This window comes from Harpia harpyja, chromosome 11, assembly GCF_026419915.1.
Source record: "Harpia harpyja isolate bHarHar1 chromosome 11, bHarHar1 primary haplotype, whole genome shotgun sequence".
NCBI classification, from domain to species: domain Eukaryota; kingdom Metazoa; phylum Chordata; class Aves; order Accipitriformes; family Accipitridae; genus Harpia; species Harpia harpyja.
In genome coordinates, this window is record NC_068950.1 from 9,315,394 (window position 1) to 9,336,026 (window position 20,633).

Genomic DNA, 20,633 nt, shown 5'->3' on the forward strand with positions numbered 1-20,633 from the left:
GTGTTGATAATCATAACTGACAAATATGAAACATGTCATCATCTGCCTTAAATGCACCTGTGTTATTCCCTGGATGCAGTCTTCTAGGATCTAAGGGTTAAGAAGTAGCTCAAAATTACAAAGCTGAGAGCTTGCAAGGGAGCTATCAGAGGCAAGGTGCGATAAAGGTCATGGTTGTTTCTTCGTGAGGTCAAATGAACATTTGGAATTTCTGCAGCTTCCTGGTGACTGGGCAAAGCCACTTCAACTCAGTTTCACCTGGGGAAAATGAAGGTCTGATATGATTTGGTTAGTGCTTTGTAAACACACTGGCTTTTAAAAAAAACACACCCAGGCCCCAAGTCAGGCACGAGCCGATTTTGATCGGAGAATCAGAAAGGCTTTGGCAAGACAGGCACCATCTCACCACCCAGGAACAGCTGAGTAGTAAACCAGGTGGGCTCTCTTAGCCTTGCCACCCACAGGAGGTATTTAATTTGTGTGGAAACTGTGGAGGGGTGAGGAGCTGAGAGAAGGCTGTAAGCCATGCTGAGCAGAGGAAAGCAATCCCAGTCTTTGGTGAGAAGCATGGCTCACTGCGCAGCAGGGCTGGAGCAGCTTCTAGGGTTGGGTGGTCTTTGAGGAGCCCCTTCTTCGGGCAAAGTATTTACTGTTGACTGCTTTGTGGCTTTAAGCACCTTTCAAATTTCTTGGGAAAGACCTCAAAGGTGGTGTTGTGCTGTGCACCCAGTGTGATATTTACACTGTTACTGGGTCCCAGCTATGGGCAATGCATTACAGATACATATGAGGAAGGAGACTGGCGTGTGGACAAGGATATCTCCTCAGGTGGAAACACGCGTCGTGGCATGTCCCTGCTGTAGTTGCAGAGGTGCAAGCTGCTGTGCTATGTTACCATGCAGGCTGGAGGATGCCGTGAGTTGCTTTATTTTTAGGTCTTACTGCTGATTAAGTGCAAACTATGCAGTGTGTCTGGGCTGCTCAGCTTCCTTGGGGCACACCCCTGTCCTGCTTGGCGTGGACAGTGTGTTGGGAGGTCTGTTCTTCCTCAGAGGTCTGTCCTTTCCTCAGTGCCTGCAGGGAGGGGAGAGATGTTGCATCAGTGGCCACTGCTGATGGAGGCAGGGTGCGAGTGGTCAGGGATGAACAACACAGCTGTGTGCTCCCCAGGGGATGTTCAGGGCATGGAGAGGTGCAGCAACTGGGGATTTTCTGCGCGTGTTACTGCAGATGGTGGGGGTGACCAGCATGCTGCACAGACCCACCCAGGTGGCCTTTGGGTTTTAAGACTGCCTCTGTGACCACCTACCTGCTCTGCAGGACCAGAGGCAGACTTGCTGAATGAGAGCCTTTTATCAAGACTTTGATCTGAATCTGAGAAAAACAACATGCACAAACTTCCCATCGTGGACTGATGCAGGGAGCCCTAAATTTAGCCCAGCTCCCATCCTGGCAGCTGGAGGTCTCCTTGAGAGCAGGAATGCTCCTTTCAGTATTGGCTCACCTTTTTGCTCCTCCAGTGGCTCCATTTTCTTCTGGGGCCGGGGCAGCAGGATCTGGACCCCTTTCAGGAGCGTGAAGACAATGACGGTGTGATTGCCTGGTGAGGGAGAAGAGATGAAGCAGTACTGTGAGGCAAGCACTCTGATGGCAAATGAGGGAGGACAGCAGGATGCGTTGTTCCCTTTGAATCCCATGGGGCAACTTGTACGGAGGTCAAGGAAAGGTGGTTGAGCAAGGACATGAGTTACCCAGGTCTCCTTGACTGCAAAGCTCTTTGGGGGCTGCGGGGCAGGGGTGACATCTCCCACCCTGGCTTTGCTGCAGGGTTGAGGTGTCCTGGGTGGCAGACGGGAGGTTTGCGACGAAATGGCATTTGGAGAGATGGGGACGGGCGTGTGCACTGCTGCCCCCACACACCGATGTGCTCTCAGCTTCGTGCCCGCATGGGTGGCTTCTCCCAAGAGGAGCACTGTGTTCATGCCCATGAAGTGGGGTGCAGGCAGTATGTCCAGTCTCAGCAGGACCGGCCCCTCTGCTTCGTGTAAAGGCACAGACAGTGCCACAGTGACGCCTGGTGATGGGAGATGGATTCATATCTGGCACCTTCCCAGCCGTGCATGCACCGCGTGCTGCGTGAAGCAGCAACCCTCAAAATAAGAGAAAAGCAAGACGTGGGCGATAGGAGGTTTTCTCTGGAATTACAGGTATTTTTCCCTAGCAATTTTAGTGCCTTTTAAAGACAACATAACCAATTTTTCCCAGCTGAAAAGCAAGCTCTTTATCTAAAGTTCAGAAAATCGAGATCCTTAGATAAAGGTCATTGGTGAAAGTGTGATAAGGTGCAGAAAGTGTCCCGAGCGAAAGGTGGCACTGGCATTAGCGCAGTCAAGAAACAGCAGCTATTTTTGGGTTGCACGCTGATTTGGTTTGCTCCTCTCTGACAGTCAGGGTGCTGCAGTCGGGTGCCTGCGGGTTGGCAGGTGACGCAGAGCAGGAGCCAGCCTGTGCTGCACCCTGCGGGTACAGCTCTGCCCTACCAAGGCATGATGGCATCTGCCCTTCCTACTCAACCAGGCTGAATGTGCCAGCCATGCAGGCTAGGACAGGAGAAATGAGACAGGTCTGAGAGATCACACATCTCTTCCCAAGACACCCAAGCTGAGGGATTTTATCTGCCCAGCTCTGGTTATTCATCCCTGTGAGGTGCTACAAGGAGCTGTGGCTTGGGGACAATCGTCCCAGGGACAATCACTGCAGGATTAATGTCCATGTGAGAAAGAGCACAATCTTTTCTACATGTCCCCAGCTGTCTCTCCAGAGCAGTTTCTCAGTGCATTCACTCTCTGAGGCTCTGTGTAATTAAATATGGGCTACACTGCTTGGGCAGCGGTGAGATTGTCCTAACCCTTGCAACAGTTTGCACTGATTAAATGTCTGTCTCTCCCCACCGGTTTCCTGAAGACCTTGGCAAACATGTGTCTTTGTCCCAGATAACACAGCAGGTAGCTCCTGTGTAACACAACGCTTCTGGCTTGGCACTAGCTGGGAATACATGTGCGATGGGTTGGGTTTTGTCTGTTTTTCCTGGTGCCAATAGGCTTTTGCATTCAAACAGCTACGTTGTTTGAGAAGATCGTGGAAGTGCAGTGAGGCTCTGTAACAAGGTGGAGACTCAAGCTGAACATTGCGTGTTATCCAGGGGAATACCCAAGGTGTGGGGTAGTTTGAGCTAATAGACATGGCTTGGCAGTCTTGGAGCACACCAGCACGGGGGTCTGTTACCCTGGCTTGGCTGTAGAGCGGTAGCTCAAGCACCTGCCTGTAGGTATCAAAATCCTATAACTGCTGATTTTTAACCGGAACTTGACAGTAATAAATGACAGGGAGCAGAACACTGGCTTGCTGGCACCCACTCGACCATCAAAGCAAGATTAGTATGTGCCTATTTTGGTTTCTCCTTTAATCAAAAATCAATTAGACAATTTCCAAATGAATATTCAGTCAAGGAGCCAGGTTGTCAGGCAGGCTGACAGCACTTAGCACCACTTTCTTTGTGTTTTTCAGTTTAGAGTTATTCAGTGTATTGAAACTGAACACGTGGATGAGGAAGGAAGAATACCTTTCTCTTTCCCCAGACATGTCCCATTGTATGTCTCCTCAAATCCTGATGAAGCTTATTCTCCATTCCAGATGCTCAAAGCATCCTCTATGTAATGCCACTGAGCCTGCTGTTTGGCTGCATGGTTCTTCTCCTTTTCCTGCTCCCATCTGACTTGCAACCCAAAAGATTAGTTGCTTTATTTCTGTTTTAGGATGTGTGCAAAAGTATTTTTAACTTAGTTATTGAAGTACACAAGAGTTATGCAACAGCTCTTTGCTCACGAAGTCTCTGCACCCACTTCCCTGTTTCCTAAAGAAATTTCTAAAAACCCACTGGGCGATTTTGACTGAATTTGATGGAAAGGAATGATTTCAGAGATGCTTCATTTTCCAACAGGCCTGCACCACATAAATCCTCAAAGCTGTGTGAAGGAAGGAGTTTGGCTCTTTTAAGGGGAACCCTGTGGGACACCAAAACCCCAGGTCTGGACATCTCTGCATTGGAAGAACAAGCCTGAGGACAAATGTGGAGCAGGGAGACAGGCACTCAGCTTACTTGGACTGTAGATGTCAGATGATTCAGAGGAGGTTTTTGTACTGGGCAAAGAGATTGGCACCCTGTCCTTCGCAGAGACCCGAAAGCTCCTCATCACCTTCCAGGTGCAGAACCTGTATGAGAAAAACTGAAGACAGCAAACCTCCAAGCAGACATCTACAGCTGAGCTCTTGGGGGATGTCTTGTCTGCATTTTCATCATGTCAGAGGAACAGGTGGCTGGAGAAAAAGGCTGGCATCCACAGAGCCTCCCCCACCTTGGGAGAGAGGGTATAGGTACCTTCTCCAGAAGTGCATCAGGATGGGGAAGATGATGACCTTGGCCCTGTGGTAGAGGACACGGTTCAGTAGCCCCTTGGAAGATAAACTCCAGATTAAATCTCTCTCTTCTTCAGAGATGTTTACCTGGCCACAGAAGAGACCTTGCTTAACCAAAGCAGTTTGTGGTGCTCCTGATGGGCCCTAGAGGCACGATTCTCTCCCTGACCCCACCTTGCATTTCAGCAGTCTCTGAGAAGAAATACTAGTTACATCCTGGCTGACTGTCCCAGATACAAGGGCAGGATCCCCCCCGGATTTCTGTGGAAAGCACTGTGCTGTGCTTTCCAAAGGGAAGATAGGCAGAGCCATGGCTACTGCAAGGGGAAAAGGTGGGTGCAGTGGGGAGGTGATGGTGGTGACATTGACCTCTGGAGAGTGAAAGGGCTGAATTGGTGGCGTGCAGCACTCGTCCTGGTGCTTCAGCCCTGGCACTTCTCCAGCAGGTAGGGGATTTCACCATCTCCTTGTCTACACACTTGTCCTCAAACTATCCCAGTCAAGTGCTAGTGTGGGTCTGGTGGTGGATCCATCCCATGGAGCCCAAGTGGAGGTCCCAAGCTCCAGAGCACACTCTGAAGCTTCAGAGCATGTTTTGCTGGAGCAGATGCAGACCTCTGCCTGGTTCCCCTTTCCCCACAACCGCTTGCAGCTGCGATGCAATGGTCTTGAGCAATGAGCAGACAGCAGCCTTCAGCCTTCCTGGGTGGGTCCCAGGATCTTACCCGCAGTTTGGGGGGAATATCAGAGTTCAGGAAGAGTTTGCTGATGATGGTGACTTTCCTTTTGAGAAAAGCAACTTCCTTTTCTGACTGCATGTTGCGGGCTGCCAGAGCTTCAACTGAATCAGCCAGCCTGGAAAACCTGCAAAGGCATGTGGGGTCTTGCTCTGAGACAAGTGCTCTTGACTGCTAGGCTAAATAGTTTTGTTCTTGCTTAGCTTTGTATTTACTGGGCCAGAAAAAGCAATCCACAAGGTGTAGGACAGTGAAACGGGAGGGATGAAAAGCCAGTTCCCTCTTCTACCACCCTTGTGGTCACAATGTTCACCTGGGGGATGTGATGTTTGCCCTTCTTCAGGAAAAGAGGGGAATCAAAACCTGGTTTTGGGGGGGGGGGGGGGGGGGGGGTGCTGACTGCGGGGCTGTTGCCCATTGGCCAGGGCTTGCCCTTACTGGTTTGTCAGGGAACTGGACAAAGTCAATGGAGAAATGCCACAACAGGCACATCAAGAAAGGTGTAGGCAAAATGTTAGATTGCTTGGGACTATCAAACCAAAAGTACTTCCAGGATACCCAAACAGGAACCCTGAGCCAGGGGACTTCTGGTTGAAATGGAGGCTTTTGGGGGCTCCATGAATAGATTAGATGTAGACAGCTACGGGGTGAGACTTTGGTTGTGTCGTATGACATCCGGATACCAGCCTTGCACAGAGGTCCTGACAGGAGTTTAGGGGTGGCAGCACGGACCTTAGGATGTGCTAATGAATCCATGGACCAGGCTTTATCCCCTGCTGAGAGATGGGCACTACCTGCTGGATGGGTTTGGGCCAGAGCCAAGGGAGACTGGTGGTACCTGAGCACACGGTGGAAAGGGAACTTACTTGTCGATCTCCAGATAAAACCGGAGGTCATCGACGAGGAAGTTGACAGTAATGAGCTGGCTGTTAAACAGGTGGCGTTTCACTAGTACCACCTCCTTGTCTGGTGGGGTGCTGGTAGAGGCCGTGTGGGAGCGGCAAGTGCTCACGGTGCTGCTGCTCCGCATCGAGCTGATGGGCAAGTCTGAAAGAGGGGAAGAGCCGTTGTGTCCTGCTTCTCCCAGCACTGGGTTTGAGGCCAGCTGGGCATCTGATGCTGAGCTATACGGTGCTCCTTCACCTCACCTGTGCTTGCTTTACTGGCATGCAAGTAATTTGCTGAGGGTCATTCTACCTATGTGGCCTACAGCCTTCCTGCAGCTAGGCTCTCCAGGGAATTCAGACCCATCCAGTGTGCAGCCTTCCCTCTAGCTTAGTAACCTCCTCCATCCATCCTCCTCTTTGCACCCCATGGAGTGCTTATGTTCATTGTTTTCATAGGGGATGGCCACAGTACATTAGATCAAAAGTCTGCTGGTCTGTCTAGCTGTTATCCTGTCTCTGACAGAGGCCACAAGAAGATAACTAGGGAGAAGGAAAGGTAAAAATCTGTGTTACTTCCCCCATATACAATATTCTCCAGCTTTCATAATTTTCATTTCCAGGGACTTCTTGATCTAGATAGGGTTTCTGTGTATTTAGCAATTTCGGTAGATTCCTTTTCTAACTGCTTTTCCAGCCTCCACTCGAACCTGTGTGTAAACTTTCAGGATCGACATCCTTTGGCAAAGCACTCTGTAGGCCAGCTCCCCATTGCATAGAAAACAATTTACTTTTGTTTATTTTTTGGCCTGTGTCACCTTAGCTTCATTTAGTGCCTCCTGTTTTTCGTGGAAGAGTTGTAAACTTGCATATACATTATTGCTTGAGGATGCAACAGCATCATGGGGCACCCGCATCAGAAAACCAGATGTTGCATGAATGTGTATGTGCGCAAGTTGCCTGTGCAAAATTCTGGACCTCGTCTCCTGACTCCAGCACCTAAGTGCACAGATTTCTGCACAGCAATATCTGGCATCCTGAGATACCCGCTTTTTCTGGATCTTTATATACCTCCAGCAGAGAAAAGTAGGTCGTCATATGGGGATGGGAGATGAGCCACAGGTTTCCCCCATTTACTTCTCTGCCTAAACCCAGGACTGTCTTGGGGAGGGAGGAGAGAGGGTGGCAGGAGTCTAGCCATACTTTCCTCCTCATTTCCTAGTTCCCGACGGAGAAAGTCCTCAAACTCCGCACGGCATTTGTCATTGCCCATCTCTCTCCGGAACTTGCAGATGCTCTTGACCACGTCTTGAATGGCATACCAGGCCCACCGCTGCGGACACATGGCACAGCTCACTTCAGCCGGTGGCTGCAGTGATAGGGCTTGCTCCCAGACAGAGCCCTCCCGTTTGGACCTACCACTGTGAGCTGGACAACCAGAGCCCAGCCTTGGCAATGGGATTTGTGACCCAGCCATCATCTTTGCTTTCCAGTATTTCTTGGTTTCACTAGTGGCTGTAGGTGATAGTGTGAATCACTTGGCCAGTCCTGACCAAATCTGGTGGAGCCTGTATGCAGCAGGACTCCAGAGCCGTTAGGAGTGAGGCTTTACCTATCAGCTGCCTTTTTGCAACTCTCCAAGTCTGACCCTCTCACCCCATTTACATGAGCACCGCTTGACCTGCACCATCTCCTCTCTTTCTTGCCTGGACAAGATCCTCAGCCTGCCAGCAGAGAGGGTCTTTCCTTACCAGCTTGTCTGTTATGAAGTTCCTCATCCCATGCTGCAAACAAAGGTTAGACTTATGCGTATCGCTCGGGGGGGAACAGGTCCTGGTACTCTTTAAACCTGCCAGATGGGAGATCAGAGAGAGAGACAGAGCGCATCAAGGGCAGCCAGACTCATGAGGAGTGGTTTGGTGGGAGGGTAGCTAAGTGGGAGGAGCAGCTCACAGGGATAGCCCTGGGGTTTGGGGTCACACTGAACTTCTGCTCCTGGAGGAGGTTGGAGAATGGGACAGGGGCCTGGATCCCCTCCCCTGGGCTCTGTTCTTGCATGTAGCAGGCTTGGGAGTGTCTGTCCTGCTTATCTGCAGCATGCTTCCTCCTCCAGTCCAGCACCCTGCAAGCCCAGCAGTGATTTGGTCCCCATGGGACCTGCCAGCCTTGCACAGGTAAATGCATCAGCAGCTGCAACAGCACTTTTGCTGGGGTGAGGGCCTGCCTGGGATTTTGATGCACCAGCTGGTAGTTCATAGGGAAATATATTTGTAGCAGTTGCTGCCTGTCACCTTGGGATGGGATGGATGTTGGGAACGATGTGCTTGCATAACCACTAGGCTTAAGGAACCAGCTTGACCCAGGTGCTCACCATCGTTTTTCCATTGCTTTCTGGACAAAGATCTGTGCCGTCATCAACATCAAGGGGCTGACTGTTTCAGCCTCATTTATTTCTTTGATGATAGAAGTGTGGCAATCCAGCTGTTCCTCTGGAAGAGAAGTGCAGTCACTGCGTGCCCCTGCCAGCCACCCCTGAACCACCATGACATCTCTTCCTACCCTCACATCTGCACGTGGCACCCTGTCCCATGTCTGCCTGCCCTGTCTTCTGTTTGCTGAATTTGGCTGTCTCATCCCTTTTCCTTTCTATACTGTGCTAATTGTGTACTTTGGGAGTGAAACTGTGACTCCAAGAGCATCTAAAGAAGACAAGATAGGGAAAAGCTATTTCTGCCACTGCAGGAATTGCATGTTGCAGGTCTTGGTCCGTAGATCCTGCCAAAGAAGTAGACCACCTTCCTGGAAATATAAGTGGCAGTGGAACACCTCAGGAAATAAATGCTCCACTGGATGGGAAAGGAGAATTGGCAGGTCCCTGCAAGAGGATATAAAATCTGCAACCAGCACCCAGCTCAGGGAAAAGAGGCTTACATCATGAATAGAGTAAAGGTAAAGTGCAGGTTGGGAAGGTCCTACCAGCTGGGATTTTGGCATGGAAATAATTTCTGATAATGCTGTTAATGAGGAAGCTCTTCGTCTTGGGGTTGGTCTCTGCAACTAGCCTCTCCACGGCCATCCAGAAACGCAGTGGTTCATCTGCTTTGCGCTCCTTGAGGAACTGCTTGAAGAACTGCAGGTGGGCAGGGTTGTGCAGTACTTTCATGAAGTGCCTGTAGAGGAGGAGACACCAGGGGATATGATCTCTGTGCCACCAGTGACCTGGAAAATAGCCAGGACCTCTGTGTTTGCTTTTCCAATGAGAGAGAGACACCTGAAGAAGAGCTAGAAATGTGTGGATGAGTGGTGCGTGGGATCCATGAAGCAGATGGGCCAGTAAAGGTACTGGTGGAGCACAGCCTCCCTTGTCTGTCTTGCCCATAGAATCATTTAGATTGGAAAAGACCTTTAAGATCATCATCCACTGAGCCATTGGGAATCCAGGGGGGATTCTCCTGACAAGCTGTTTCTTTTCTGCCATAGGTGTACCTGCCCAACAGCTTTGCTGCCATGTATCCAAAGGAACTGGTCTCAGCCTGAAGAGGAGGCTTCACCCAGGGAGTCCAAGGAGAAGGCAGGACTTTGGGTCTGTGATGGAGACCTCAGAACCTGCAAATGGAGTGGGCAGCCCTGCAGAGACCAGGGGAGGGAGGCAGGTAAGGATGGGGCACCTGGAAGGACTGGTGGGAGAAGGAGGTAATGCTGTCCCCTCTGGCACTTGCTGAGAATAAACAATAATTTGCCACTGGATGGCAGAGGACTTCATGCATTTGGCCATGGAGAGGGTGTTCTGGAGTAGAAAAACCTTGCCACTTGCAACTGGTAGATCAGAACGTTATTGATAGATGTAAAGCCAGAGGACAGCTACATTGAAAAAAATCAGCAGAGCTTTGGAAAACCAGAGCTGGGAGTGGGCTGGGATTTGGGGTCATTTATGAGGTTAGCAAGCCCTTATCTGAAGACCAGTGGACTGGGTCAAATATTTTCTTTGTTTAAGTGTGGCTCCTGAGACTGACTTTCACAATAAACAATAAATGCTGCCCTTACTCAGGACTTGTGTCTTGGTTACCATTAATATCCCAATGTGGAGCTGCGAGGACTCATGTCTGGAGTATTCCCAGGAGGTGAGACATGAGCCACATGGACATTCACATGGTCAGCGAGTACAGAGATCTAAGTGTGGTCACAGGGTGACTTAAAGTGATTTTTCTGGGAATCTGAGAGCTGCCTAGCTGCAGTACAGGTGGCATGCCAGGGGGTGATTGAGGATGAAGTGCATGAGACATGCACAAGATGTGAGGAGTAAATCTGAACTATGGGGTTGGGAGCGTGTTAAAGCATTTTTTTCCTTTCCCTGGTAACTCTACAGTTCAGACCCACAGGCCACCCATGCCTACATCTGAGAGGGCCCGATGGTGAAGCAGGGAGCAGTGGCACTACAGGGAAGCACTGAGAAAAATCTGTTTCCTGAAAGAGTGGAAGTAGCAAAAAACAGCAAAGCCCTTTGCTGCAGGGTGCCAGACCTGGGTCTTCTAGATGGCTTCTCTACTGTAACAGTGGTGGACTTTGTCGTGCTTGATTTCGTTTTTCTCACAGGAACAGTCATCTTCTTTCTGTTCTCGGGTTCAACAGCTGTGGGGATAGAACAGGGTTGGCCCCTTCCTTAGGTGACAGCCAGAGCCTGCTCACAGGTGTCCTCAAGGCAAAGGAACCCAAAGAAACCCAAGCTGTCCCCAGAGCCACCATGCTGATGTCTGCATGGTGAGCCCAGCTCAGGAGACACTGGGGTCCTGTAGGAACTCCGTGTGATTTGACCTCCTTGGCATCTGCTTCAGACAAACTCTCCCACTCCCACCTTCCCTGGCTGGATTAACACCCCAAAACATATGCCTTTCAAAGGTGGCTAGGCCTCTCTCTCCTTCTGGAGATGTTCTACTGGATGATGGCACGCAAGCAAGGAAGATCCCTGCTTGTCCAGTCCCCTAAGGGTATGCTGGAGCACCTTCAAGGGCGTGAAGTTTGGGGGCCCGTCCACCCACCCTGCTTCTAGCCTGCTCAGACTGGACTCACCAAGTAATGGGCTTTTGAGACACAGAAGCTCATTTTCCTTGCTTGGGCTATCCACAGCCAGCAAGGGTTTCTGAACAGCAAGCACATTTGACGTCATCTTCTGGGAGTCTGCATCAGACAGAGAAGCCAGGACAGATCCCATGTTAATTCTTCCTGGCTATGACAGCCCTTCAGCACTTGCTCCGAGTGCTGTACTGTGACTGCTACCCACCTTTCCTTTCCCCTTCTCTGTCCTGTTCCCATGATCTACCCGTGACACTGCGTTTCTCGGGTATGACCAAGGCCCCACAAGTTACCTAAGGGTTGCTACAGGTGACTGCTGTCACTCTCAGTGCACTGGGAAGTGTCCAGAAACTTGATGTCATTCTCAAAACATCATGTGAGAACAAAAATCTGAGATGTTACACCAGCATAGCCAGTCCCGGTGTCCACAGGAGAAGGTCATGACGTGGAAGGGGGGTGACAGTGGCTGTTGCTGGCTTTGGGTTTCAGTCACTTTGCTGCAGCAAAGTCTGGTGACCCAGGCCAGTGCAGGGATGGGGCATCTGGTGCCTCTAGTACTGGCAGGAGGGAATTTGGCCCATAGGTCACTGCCAAAGCTTGGATTACAGCTCATGGCTCCCAGATACCCTGTCCCAACCCACTCCATGACGTCCACATGCTGTCAACAATACAGCAATGCACTAAAGCCTTGACGAGGGGCAGTGGTCACCACAGATGCACAAAGCGTGCTTTATCAACATGAGCCCTGGCAGAAATTCAGATCCTCCACTTACCGGTCCTGCACAGGAGAGGTTCCACCTCTGCCTGGATGGAGCCCCCTTTCCGGAGGTCCTGAGTCGCAATTAATCGCCAGTGCTTGGAGGAGAGACCTTCCAAGTTCTTCGTGCCATGCAAGGCCTGGCTCAGCTTCAAGGATTTGTTTGTCCGCTGGGACAGGAGGAAACATTCATCTTTCCCAACAGCATGGCCTTGCATCTTAGGCATTAGGACATCACTCTGCAGAGACTACAGCAAGAAGAGCAGAGGGTGATTGCACAGAGCACGTATCCCAGCTTAGGAGCTGCTCCAGCACTGTGCCCGATAGGCTAGCTGCATGTTTTACTGTGCCTTAGAGTACAAACCTACCCAAGTTAGATCTCTGCTTTAGCTTTATACCACCTGGAAGAAATCTACGTGAGCATGAAGCTCAGCATAGACCTTAAACCTACCCGTGCAGCTGCTTAAAGCTGGCTCACATCTGCCTGCAGCTGGGACGTACCGGGGACATGCAGCAGGTCCCCTGGGTAGTCCAGACAGCGGCTTGCCAGCAAAGGCAGCAGCTTTCCTGAAGAGGTCAACATCCACCCAGGAGGGCTGAAAACAACCCTGAAGGTGTCCCCAGCAGGCAGGTAACCTCGTGTGCCTTTTCGGTTGGCTGCTATCCCTGGGTCTGGCTATGGCTGCTGCCCTGGTAGTGCCTCCCTCACCCCCCACAGAGACCCTCCCACAGGTTTTAGCCCTCCCCAGAGGCGAGAAATTTGCACGACTCACCAACCAGCAGGATCAGAGTGGCTGGTTTCTGACCGAGATACGTGCTGCTGAGAGCAAGCACCAAAAATAACCCTGTTAAGTCCCGGAGCAGTTCCCCTGACATCAGTGCAGCGAGACCCGGGAGGAGTTTGGCTTAGGGGATGGTACCCACAGAGAGCATGGCCTCGACACCTGCTGAAGTGCTAATTGCACTCCCAGACCAGGTCTGTGCTCTGAGGGGTAATTTCCTTGTCAAGAGATACTTAAAAACCTGGGCAGCTAATTAACTTACAACCAAGAGCATTTAATGAATGCAGGTCAGGAGGTGCCAGCCAACTTTTCCAGAATGCTCAGCTCTCACTGACTGAGACACTGGCATCTCTGTGAGCCAGGTCTTTGGGGGCACTAGTACTGACAGCGTCTCCTTACCATTTCCAGGATCAGCTGCTGATTTTACATTGCAGTTTGGGGAAAAGCTTAACTGTTGGTTTGAAGAACACCGTCTGCAGTGAGCAAAATTGCCTGCATAGGTTGTGCAGGGACGCAAGCAGGTAGGATGCTCGGGGGTTTCTGTCTGCAAGGAGGTTTCCAGGTGTAAGGCTAGCAATTAGGGTGTTAATAAACGTGAGGTATTAGTGGGATTTCTGCTGCCAGGAGCGATAATAGTCTGGGAAGATCAGTGCTTGTGTGACTCTGCTTTCTTAAATCATCCCTTTACACAGTGGAAAAAATATGTGGAAAACTTGAGCGTGGTTGAATCATAGGCTAAAAGGCTGCATGCCCTCTTCCCCCAGTGTGCTGGCCAGGCACTCGTGCTGGGACAGGGACATATGCATGTGTGTCTGCACATGAGTCACATTAATAGCAGTATTCACTATGGGCAAGGAAAAAAGGGGGAGTTAATTCCCAGAAGTGTTTTGCCCATGAGGCAGTGCCTGCTGCTGGTGCACTGCCTGCTGCTGGTCTCACCCCCGCCTACCCTGAAAGACTGCATTTAAGTGTCTCCCTGCTTTTAGGCCGGGTCATGGCCCCTCTCAGGGGAGCTCTTGCGGGGCATGCCTGCATTGCTGCTGACTTACGGGATGCTGCAGTGGAGGAGCTGAGGATTGTTGCTCGGGGCAGCTGGAGCAGGGCCGGCTCTGCCGTATCACCCTGTGGCAGCATTGGCTGGGGGACAGAGTGGGACGCTGGACCGCTGCAGCTAATGCTAGGCTTCCCCTCCCTCCCTTTCTCCAACTTTTCACATCCCCACTGTTGCCTGTGCGCCCCACGAGGATGCCCATGTCCCCTATGCGTGCCTTTTACCATAGACTGGAGGAACGTCTTGTCATCGTCAGCCAGAAATTCTTCATAGAAGCTGCAGAGCACCTGAGGAGGAACAAAGGTGGGTTGTCCTCAGCCGGTGCTCCAGCAGCAACTGGCGCTCCCCAGCCCTGCTGTACCCTGAGGTCGCAGCCGTGACACCGTGGGCAGGTTACAGCTTGCTGAGATGCTCAGGACAGCTCTGCCAGGAGCTGTACGCCCAGGTTGGTCCATTGGGCTGCTCAGTGGCTGCCCAGAAGGGCTTGGGTTGTAAATGTGTTTTATTCATGTTGTGCTGGAACCAGCGACTCGGACGCAAAAGGATGGCCACTGCCCTGCCATTCCCTGGCCCTTGGCATGTGCACCTAACAACTGAGGTCACCAGCTGCTAAATGACTGCTCACCTCTGCTCCGCTGCCCAGCAAACCAGTGAGGATGCTCCTCTCCACTGGCCTGGCGCATCTTGGTCACTGGGTCCAGTGCAAGGTGGCTTGCGACTGTCAGTTTTTCCCTTCCTAGTCTTTTTTCAACTTCATTTTCCAAATACCTCAATTCTTAAACATGCCTACAGCCCTCATGACAGCCCAGGGGTGCCAATGCCAGCTGTGCCTCCCAGCCTGACCACTGCCAGCACTGCTCTGTACCTTGCAAATCTCCTTCTGGGCTCTGAATATCCAGGGGGAGAATTCTCCAGACATCAGATGGTTCCGCAAGCTCCTGAGAGTCCTGGTCTCCAAGGGAAGCTGCTGGATGGTGCCCTCCTCCAGGTAGGTCTTGCATATCTTCTTCCCGATCATATGACGCAGGAAGAAACAGTTTTCTCTGCTGGGGTCCAGCACCACGGGCAGAAATTCCTCCAGGTCATGCCACAGATCCAGGAGATGAGTCTCCACAGGCCGGTCCTGGCACTTCAAGAAGTCCCTGAAGGGCCGACCTGCACAGGTCTCAGCACTAAGGGCCCAGGGAAGGAAACTCAGGGTCTTGACCGGCTTTTTCAGGGATGGCAGATGGACAAGGGGTGCAGAGGAATGCAAGTTAGAGAGGACTTTCTCTTCACAGAGGTCTTCCAGATGAAGGACCTGCTCTGCACTGGGTCTAGGTCTTTTGGGAGAGGCTGCTCCTCCTTTGCCTCGAAAGGCAGTGTTTGCAGGATGCTCTGAATGCTGAGTAATCGATCCCAAAGCATCCTTATCCGGACGTGATTCCTTTGTGCTCCCAGCTGGCCCTGGCTGCCTTTCTCGTTGCACCTGAAAACTGGGCATCTTCATTTCTTGGGTGTCTCTTCCCTCCTTGACCAGAGTCCAGATCTCCGCTTTGGCCTTCTTGCTGCAGTAGGGCCCTGACAAACCCTGGCTCCTTTTAATATGCATCATGAAGAGATTCTCCGAAAAGCCTGAGGGCTCCTGCGAGTTGGCCCGTAATAAACGGTCCTGATATTCCTGCAGCAGAGGCCAGCACGATTTCTCTTCCTCCATGCCCTTCTTGCAGTGGATGAAGAATTTAGGGAGCCAGTAACTCTGAATCATAAAGAGGGCCTGTTCCTGCATCTTGCTTAGGATGTCCCTCCTGGTGCTGATGGGCTGAATGTGCCTGGCTTTTGGCAGCAACCCTGAAAAGGATGCAGGGGATTACGATGGGGAGATGGCTCCGTGCAGACTGTTGCCCAGCCAAACAAAGCTGGTGATGGTATCCCATCTCCCTGGGAGCATCCTGGAAAGGCCACCTTTCTGGAAGGGCACTGCTCATCTCCAACTCCCATGTTTCTTACCAACGATGGTCCTGCAGAGAGTGATGACGCTGGAGCCTTCACGCAGGTGAGTGGCTTTCAGCCTGTGGAGCAAGGACATGTAGAGGTCCCTCTGCCTTGCGTCTGACTCGTCAAGCCCCAGGAGCCTTTCGGTGGTGAGCCAGAAGTTGGTCAGTTCTTCCCCTATGGATCAGATAAGGATGGGAGTTGGAGGGAGTCCCCAAAAGCCCCACCGATGAGCAAAGTAGCCTGTGTTTAAAAAAAAAAAAGAAGGAAAGATCACCTGGATGAACTGAGGGAACAGTGTAGAGAAGAGCCAGGGTTATGCATCGACCTGGCATGCAGCACCCATGCAGGGGCTCTGCTGCTGGCTCATCTTCCAAGGCTCTATCTGGGGTCACAGTGTCTCCCATCCCACCAGTGCTTACCCATGCCCTCAGCTCTGTGCCGGTGTCCTGCCAGGTAGCTTGCCCATAGCTGGCTGAGAAAGGGCTGCACAGCACCCCATGCCCACCTGCTGTTCCTTGGATGAAGGCCCGAAAGTTCCACATGCCCTGGCTCCCGCTGATGCACTTCTCCAACAGCCACCGGTCAGCTCTTTGCCAGTTCAGCAGCTTTGCTGTCAGAGAGAGTGCAGAGCACGGCATTAGGGGTTGCATGCAGGAGTGGTTCCCAAGAAAGCCCTCCAGACCCCACCAGCCCACAGAGGCTGCCAGAGGGCAGCAGTGCTGTGAGCCAGGAGACCAGCAAATCGCACTGAAATGGGAGTTTCAGACAGGTTGTGGGATGCACGTGTGGTGTTTGCAAGGACAATCAGCTCATGTCGGTGATAGCGTGCCCAGTTATCGTGTCTCTTCCCCTTGCAAACATCCATAATTTTTGCTTGAGTTTGGGGCTTGCCCTCAATCTCCTTCAGTTTGAGGTTCAATCCAACTGGAGAAGAAGCAGCAATGCATTAAAAAATGGCACTGGAGCAAGCCGTGATGAATCGCTTATTTCTTCTGAAATTAAAATCTGCATACCTGCTGCCATAGCTTTCTTTCCAGTGGCCTTTCCTTGCCTTGACATGCAGGCTGACAAAGCAGTTGGCTGGGCTGACATGGCTCATTTTAGGGATAAACTGAGCACAGTTCAGACTTGCTGCCGGTAAGACAGACCATGGCATAGGCCTGTTTTCCCAGCATCAGACGAGGAGCGTATCACAATACAGTGTGAGAGCTCTGGGCACCCTGCACAGCAGCAAACCTGAAACTCCAGGACCCCAGTTTCCTATGCCCGAGGATGCTCTCCAGCCCCGCTCCACCCCTGAACCACATGGTAAACCCTGCTAAGCAGCTGTTTCAGCTCAACTCCACAGAGGCAGCGAGCCCATACTAACAGAGCTGTGGGCTAAAGCCCCGCTCATCCTGTGGAAACCCTGGGATCTGCAGCATGCCTAAAAATGGGATGTGCAATGCCTTTTTAACCCGGAGCAGAGGCATGACCCGCTGGGCAGGCACCAGGCGGTGACAGCCCTGGCAAGAGGAAGCCCTGCTGCCGCGACGAAGCCGCGCTGATTTCCTCCATGCCGCGATGACTCACCTGCTTCCCCCGACCGAATGAAACCCAGGAGCTTCTGGCAGAGGACAAGGTGGAGGCACAGGCTGGATCTGCAGAAGTGAGGCAGCCGGTGCTTTTCCAGCCAAGCCAGTAACGCCGCGGGGCCGGGTTCCTGCATTGCAACCCCCGTGCCCAAGAAGAGGATTAGGCTGTGAGCAAGGAGCTGTCTCTTGCCTGGGGATTAGGGTGAGTAACGGGCCCTGCTATGGGGGAAGGAGGCTGGGGAAGGCTCCCTGTTGCTAGACAGCGATGCAAGCCATCCCCGTGCTGAGAAAGAAGGGGAATACTTGAGCTATAGCCCCTGCCTGCATCCCCACGAGCTCTGCCTGCAAACCTGGGAGACCCAGTGCTGTGTGGCTGCCTGCAAAGCTGCCTCCCCTCGCAGCCTGCCTGCTTTCCGGGAGCCCAGACAGGAAGGCACGGCATCTTTCCGGCAGCACCGAGAGGAGCAGGTTCCCTTTTGCTGTGGGACCTGAGCACCACAAACGGCGCTCGTGGCTGTGGGGAAGGGGGATGTCCATGGGGAGGACTGAGCCAGTTTGAGGATCAACAGGACTTCACTCCTGGTGAATGCAGGAGGAATACAGGACACCAGGGGCTGATGTTCGTGTCTTCCTTCTCTGCCACCACACATGCTCTCCTTAACTCCAGCTATCGATGTTTACTGAGGGCTGGATAGACCCCATAAGCTGCACCAGGACTTTAAATGGCTTATGCTTTTTCCCAGGGCTTAAAAGCAAAATGACGCCTGGGTTTGACATAATCCCCCGGCTGCACGAACAGGAGAGCCAGAGAGTGGCCTAAGCAATGAGAAACCAGCTCCTTCCCTCCCCTGCCCTGTGCCCTTCCTCCCTCCTCCTCATCCTCCTCTCTCCTCGCAAGAGGCATTTTCTCACCAAGTGGCTTGGCAGCTCTGGCCAGAGGTCCCACTGGCCCATGCTGCTGATGTAAATGGGTGTCTGGCCAAAAACCTGTATCAAAAGGAAAGGGGAGAGCTGAAAGAGATGGAGGGTGGCAGGGGAGCCCACAGCCCAGTGGTTCTAGTTAGTCCTCACTACAGAGAAGGGCATTGTCTTCCCTTTCAGACCTCTGTCTCCAAGCTGAGGTCCTCAGGTTTCCCTTATTTTCCAGCCTGAGTGTGGTGTATTCCCAATTTTCCTGGGGGCCTCTAACACCACAGAAGCTGAAAGTTCACCTGAGAAGAGCTCAGAAACGTCCCGGGCTTTATGGTGCAGAGTGGACTTACCGGAAGATTCAGAAATGTGTTGAAAAAATCAACAAAAACATCATCTCTCAGCAGGAGCCCCATGTCCGTAGAGGCTATGGTTCCTACAGGGGGGAGAAGAGAAAGTTACCTGGGCTTTGTGTTGCTGAGTGTGATATAAATGTGAACTAAAAGATGAGTTTTGAGAGGGACAGCTCTAGAGGATGTGCGGTATGGGCTTGTCCCATGCACACATGGGAGGATTGGGACCTGGAACAGTCCATGAAATTTGGGTCCCAGTGCACCCATGTGCTTTGGGTGGGTGGCACAGGGTGTTTGGAAAGCACCAGGTTCAGCTGCACACAGGAGCTGGAAAGTTTGAATGGCAGCTTCCTAAATAGCAAAGGTACATGGTTCATGGAGGCTAAGTACAACTGTGGTGGCATCTGTAGGGCCAGAGAAAGGAGATGCTGTGGCTGGTGGGAACAAGCTGTGCTCCTCCACTGTACCCAGACACCAGGCATAACCCTGCTATCATGGAGAGGAACCGTGTGCTGTGCTGTGGTGCTGCTGCTCCAGCCCCACTGCCCTGATGCCCTCTGAGTCCTCTTGCTCGGGTTCTGGTAGCAAATTCCCCCAAATGAGCAGGCACCATCAGGCTGGGAGCAGGTTGTGGCTCTGGGTAAAGTGACAGTAGCTGCAGACCTCCGCCACATGCACCCAGGACATCAAGGCAGTGTGCTACTAGTGCCAACACCTCCCACTATCCTGTGAAGTTTTATTCATGTCTGAAAGATCTGGATGCAAGGGGGTGGGCTGGCATCAGCTAACTGATGGGTGGATGCCCTTGGAAATGTCTGCTTGTGTGAAGGCAGAGCTGTGTCACAAGGAGGACCCACATTTCAGAAGCCTAACGCTGCTTTTCACCCACTGTCCCCTTTGCTGAAGCCTCCAGCAAAAGTAACTCACCAGTGGCCGTCATGTTGCCGTGTCCCGGGGATGTGTTCTGGAGTGCCACGCTGCTTGTGACACGCTTGTCCCGGCGAGTCCTTGGGGGGGGCTGCAGGGCTCTTGCACACTGCAGGGCTCTCAGCACCTCCCTCTTTGCTGTCCTTCAGGGAAATGTCACTCTTCTAATCACCAGCCCTGCAAACGCACTTGGGCAGTCCTGAAATGAAACCCTTCCCCTCTCCCCACTTGGGCAAACTTCCTGCCTTCAAACTAGGTTCTTGGTAGCACCTCGGCACCGTGTGCGGTTGCTGTCAGCACATCTGCTCAGGTGGTGATGGAAATTTCACAGGAGACCCTGCTACATCTGCCCCAGACAGAGCAACCGCAGATTTCTTATTAGCTGTCCTGCTTCATCAGATCTGGGGCTGAGACCCAGTCTTGGAGACCCTCCAGTGGGAAGAGGAGAAAGAAAGAAGGAACCACATCTCTCTCTTGCAGCAGTGACCTGTTTCCCTGGCAGGAGGGGGAATCTGCTCCCCAGGTGGGTATTTGATCCCCCTGACCATAATGCCATGGTGTCAGATCTGGCAGGACTGCTAGTGCCCTACAGGTTTTGGGCACCGTCATGCCTGGGGTCTCTGATGTGCCCTGTAGCAGAGAAGTGGGTCTGCTCGTCCGTAGCTCTGTGCTGTCGGTGGGAGTGGAAAGGGTTTCGTGGCCTGTGGAGAGTGTGGAGCAGAGGTTTTGCGGCCTCTCCTGCACCGGACATCTCTTCCGTGCTTGCCTAAGAGGGGGCCGCAGGATAGACTCTGCCAACCTTGTTTCTAAGAAGCCCTGAGCTTTCTCGTTCCGGCCATTAACAACACGCAGTTGCGTTGAGTGTCGCGTCCCCTCCTGTGGCTGTGGCCGCAGTCCCTGTTACTGTCACCTGCGTGGGCAGGTTAAAACACACATACCCAGGTGCGCGGCCAGCCCGGAGCCCCCTCTGCGCGGGGGGGGTACCTGGCGCAGGCAGCGGTGGGGCCGGGCAGCTGCCCGCACCCCACGGGGTCCCCGGCGCGGGGTCACCTCGCGAGGTGGCGCTGTCAAATCAGGAATGTGAAGCTGTCCCCGGCGGCAACGGGGCGCAGCGCCTCAGCCGTGGGCTGGGGACT

The 20,633-nt window shown here is 52.4% G+C and overlaps 1 protein-coding gene across 1 annotated transcript; it reads right to left on the reverse strand.

The window, feature by feature from the left end:
• Positions 1-108: 108 nt before the first annotated feature.
• On the reverse strand, positions 109-19,154 carry RGSL1 (regulator of G protein signaling like 1). The gene is given in 22 exon segments (XM_052801047.1): positions 109-1,074; positions 1,310-1,374; positions 1,505-1,600; positions 4,160-4,272; positions 4,439-4,563; positions 5,202-5,340; positions 6,080-6,260; positions 7,301-7,430; positions 7,849-7,920; positions 7,922-7,946; positions 8,469-8,586; positions 9,074-9,267; positions 10,618-10,726; positions 11,165-11,272; positions 11,941-12,172; positions 13,982-14,044; positions 14,623-15,587; positions 15,747-15,908; positions 16,240-16,344; positions 17,307-17,436; positions 18,221-18,295; positions 18,571-19,154. Coding segments are annotated over 22 exon segments (3,363 nt in total). The 5' UTR covers positions 18,634-19,154; the 3' UTR covers positions 109-981.
• Positions 19,155-20,633: the final 1,479 nt, after the last annotated feature.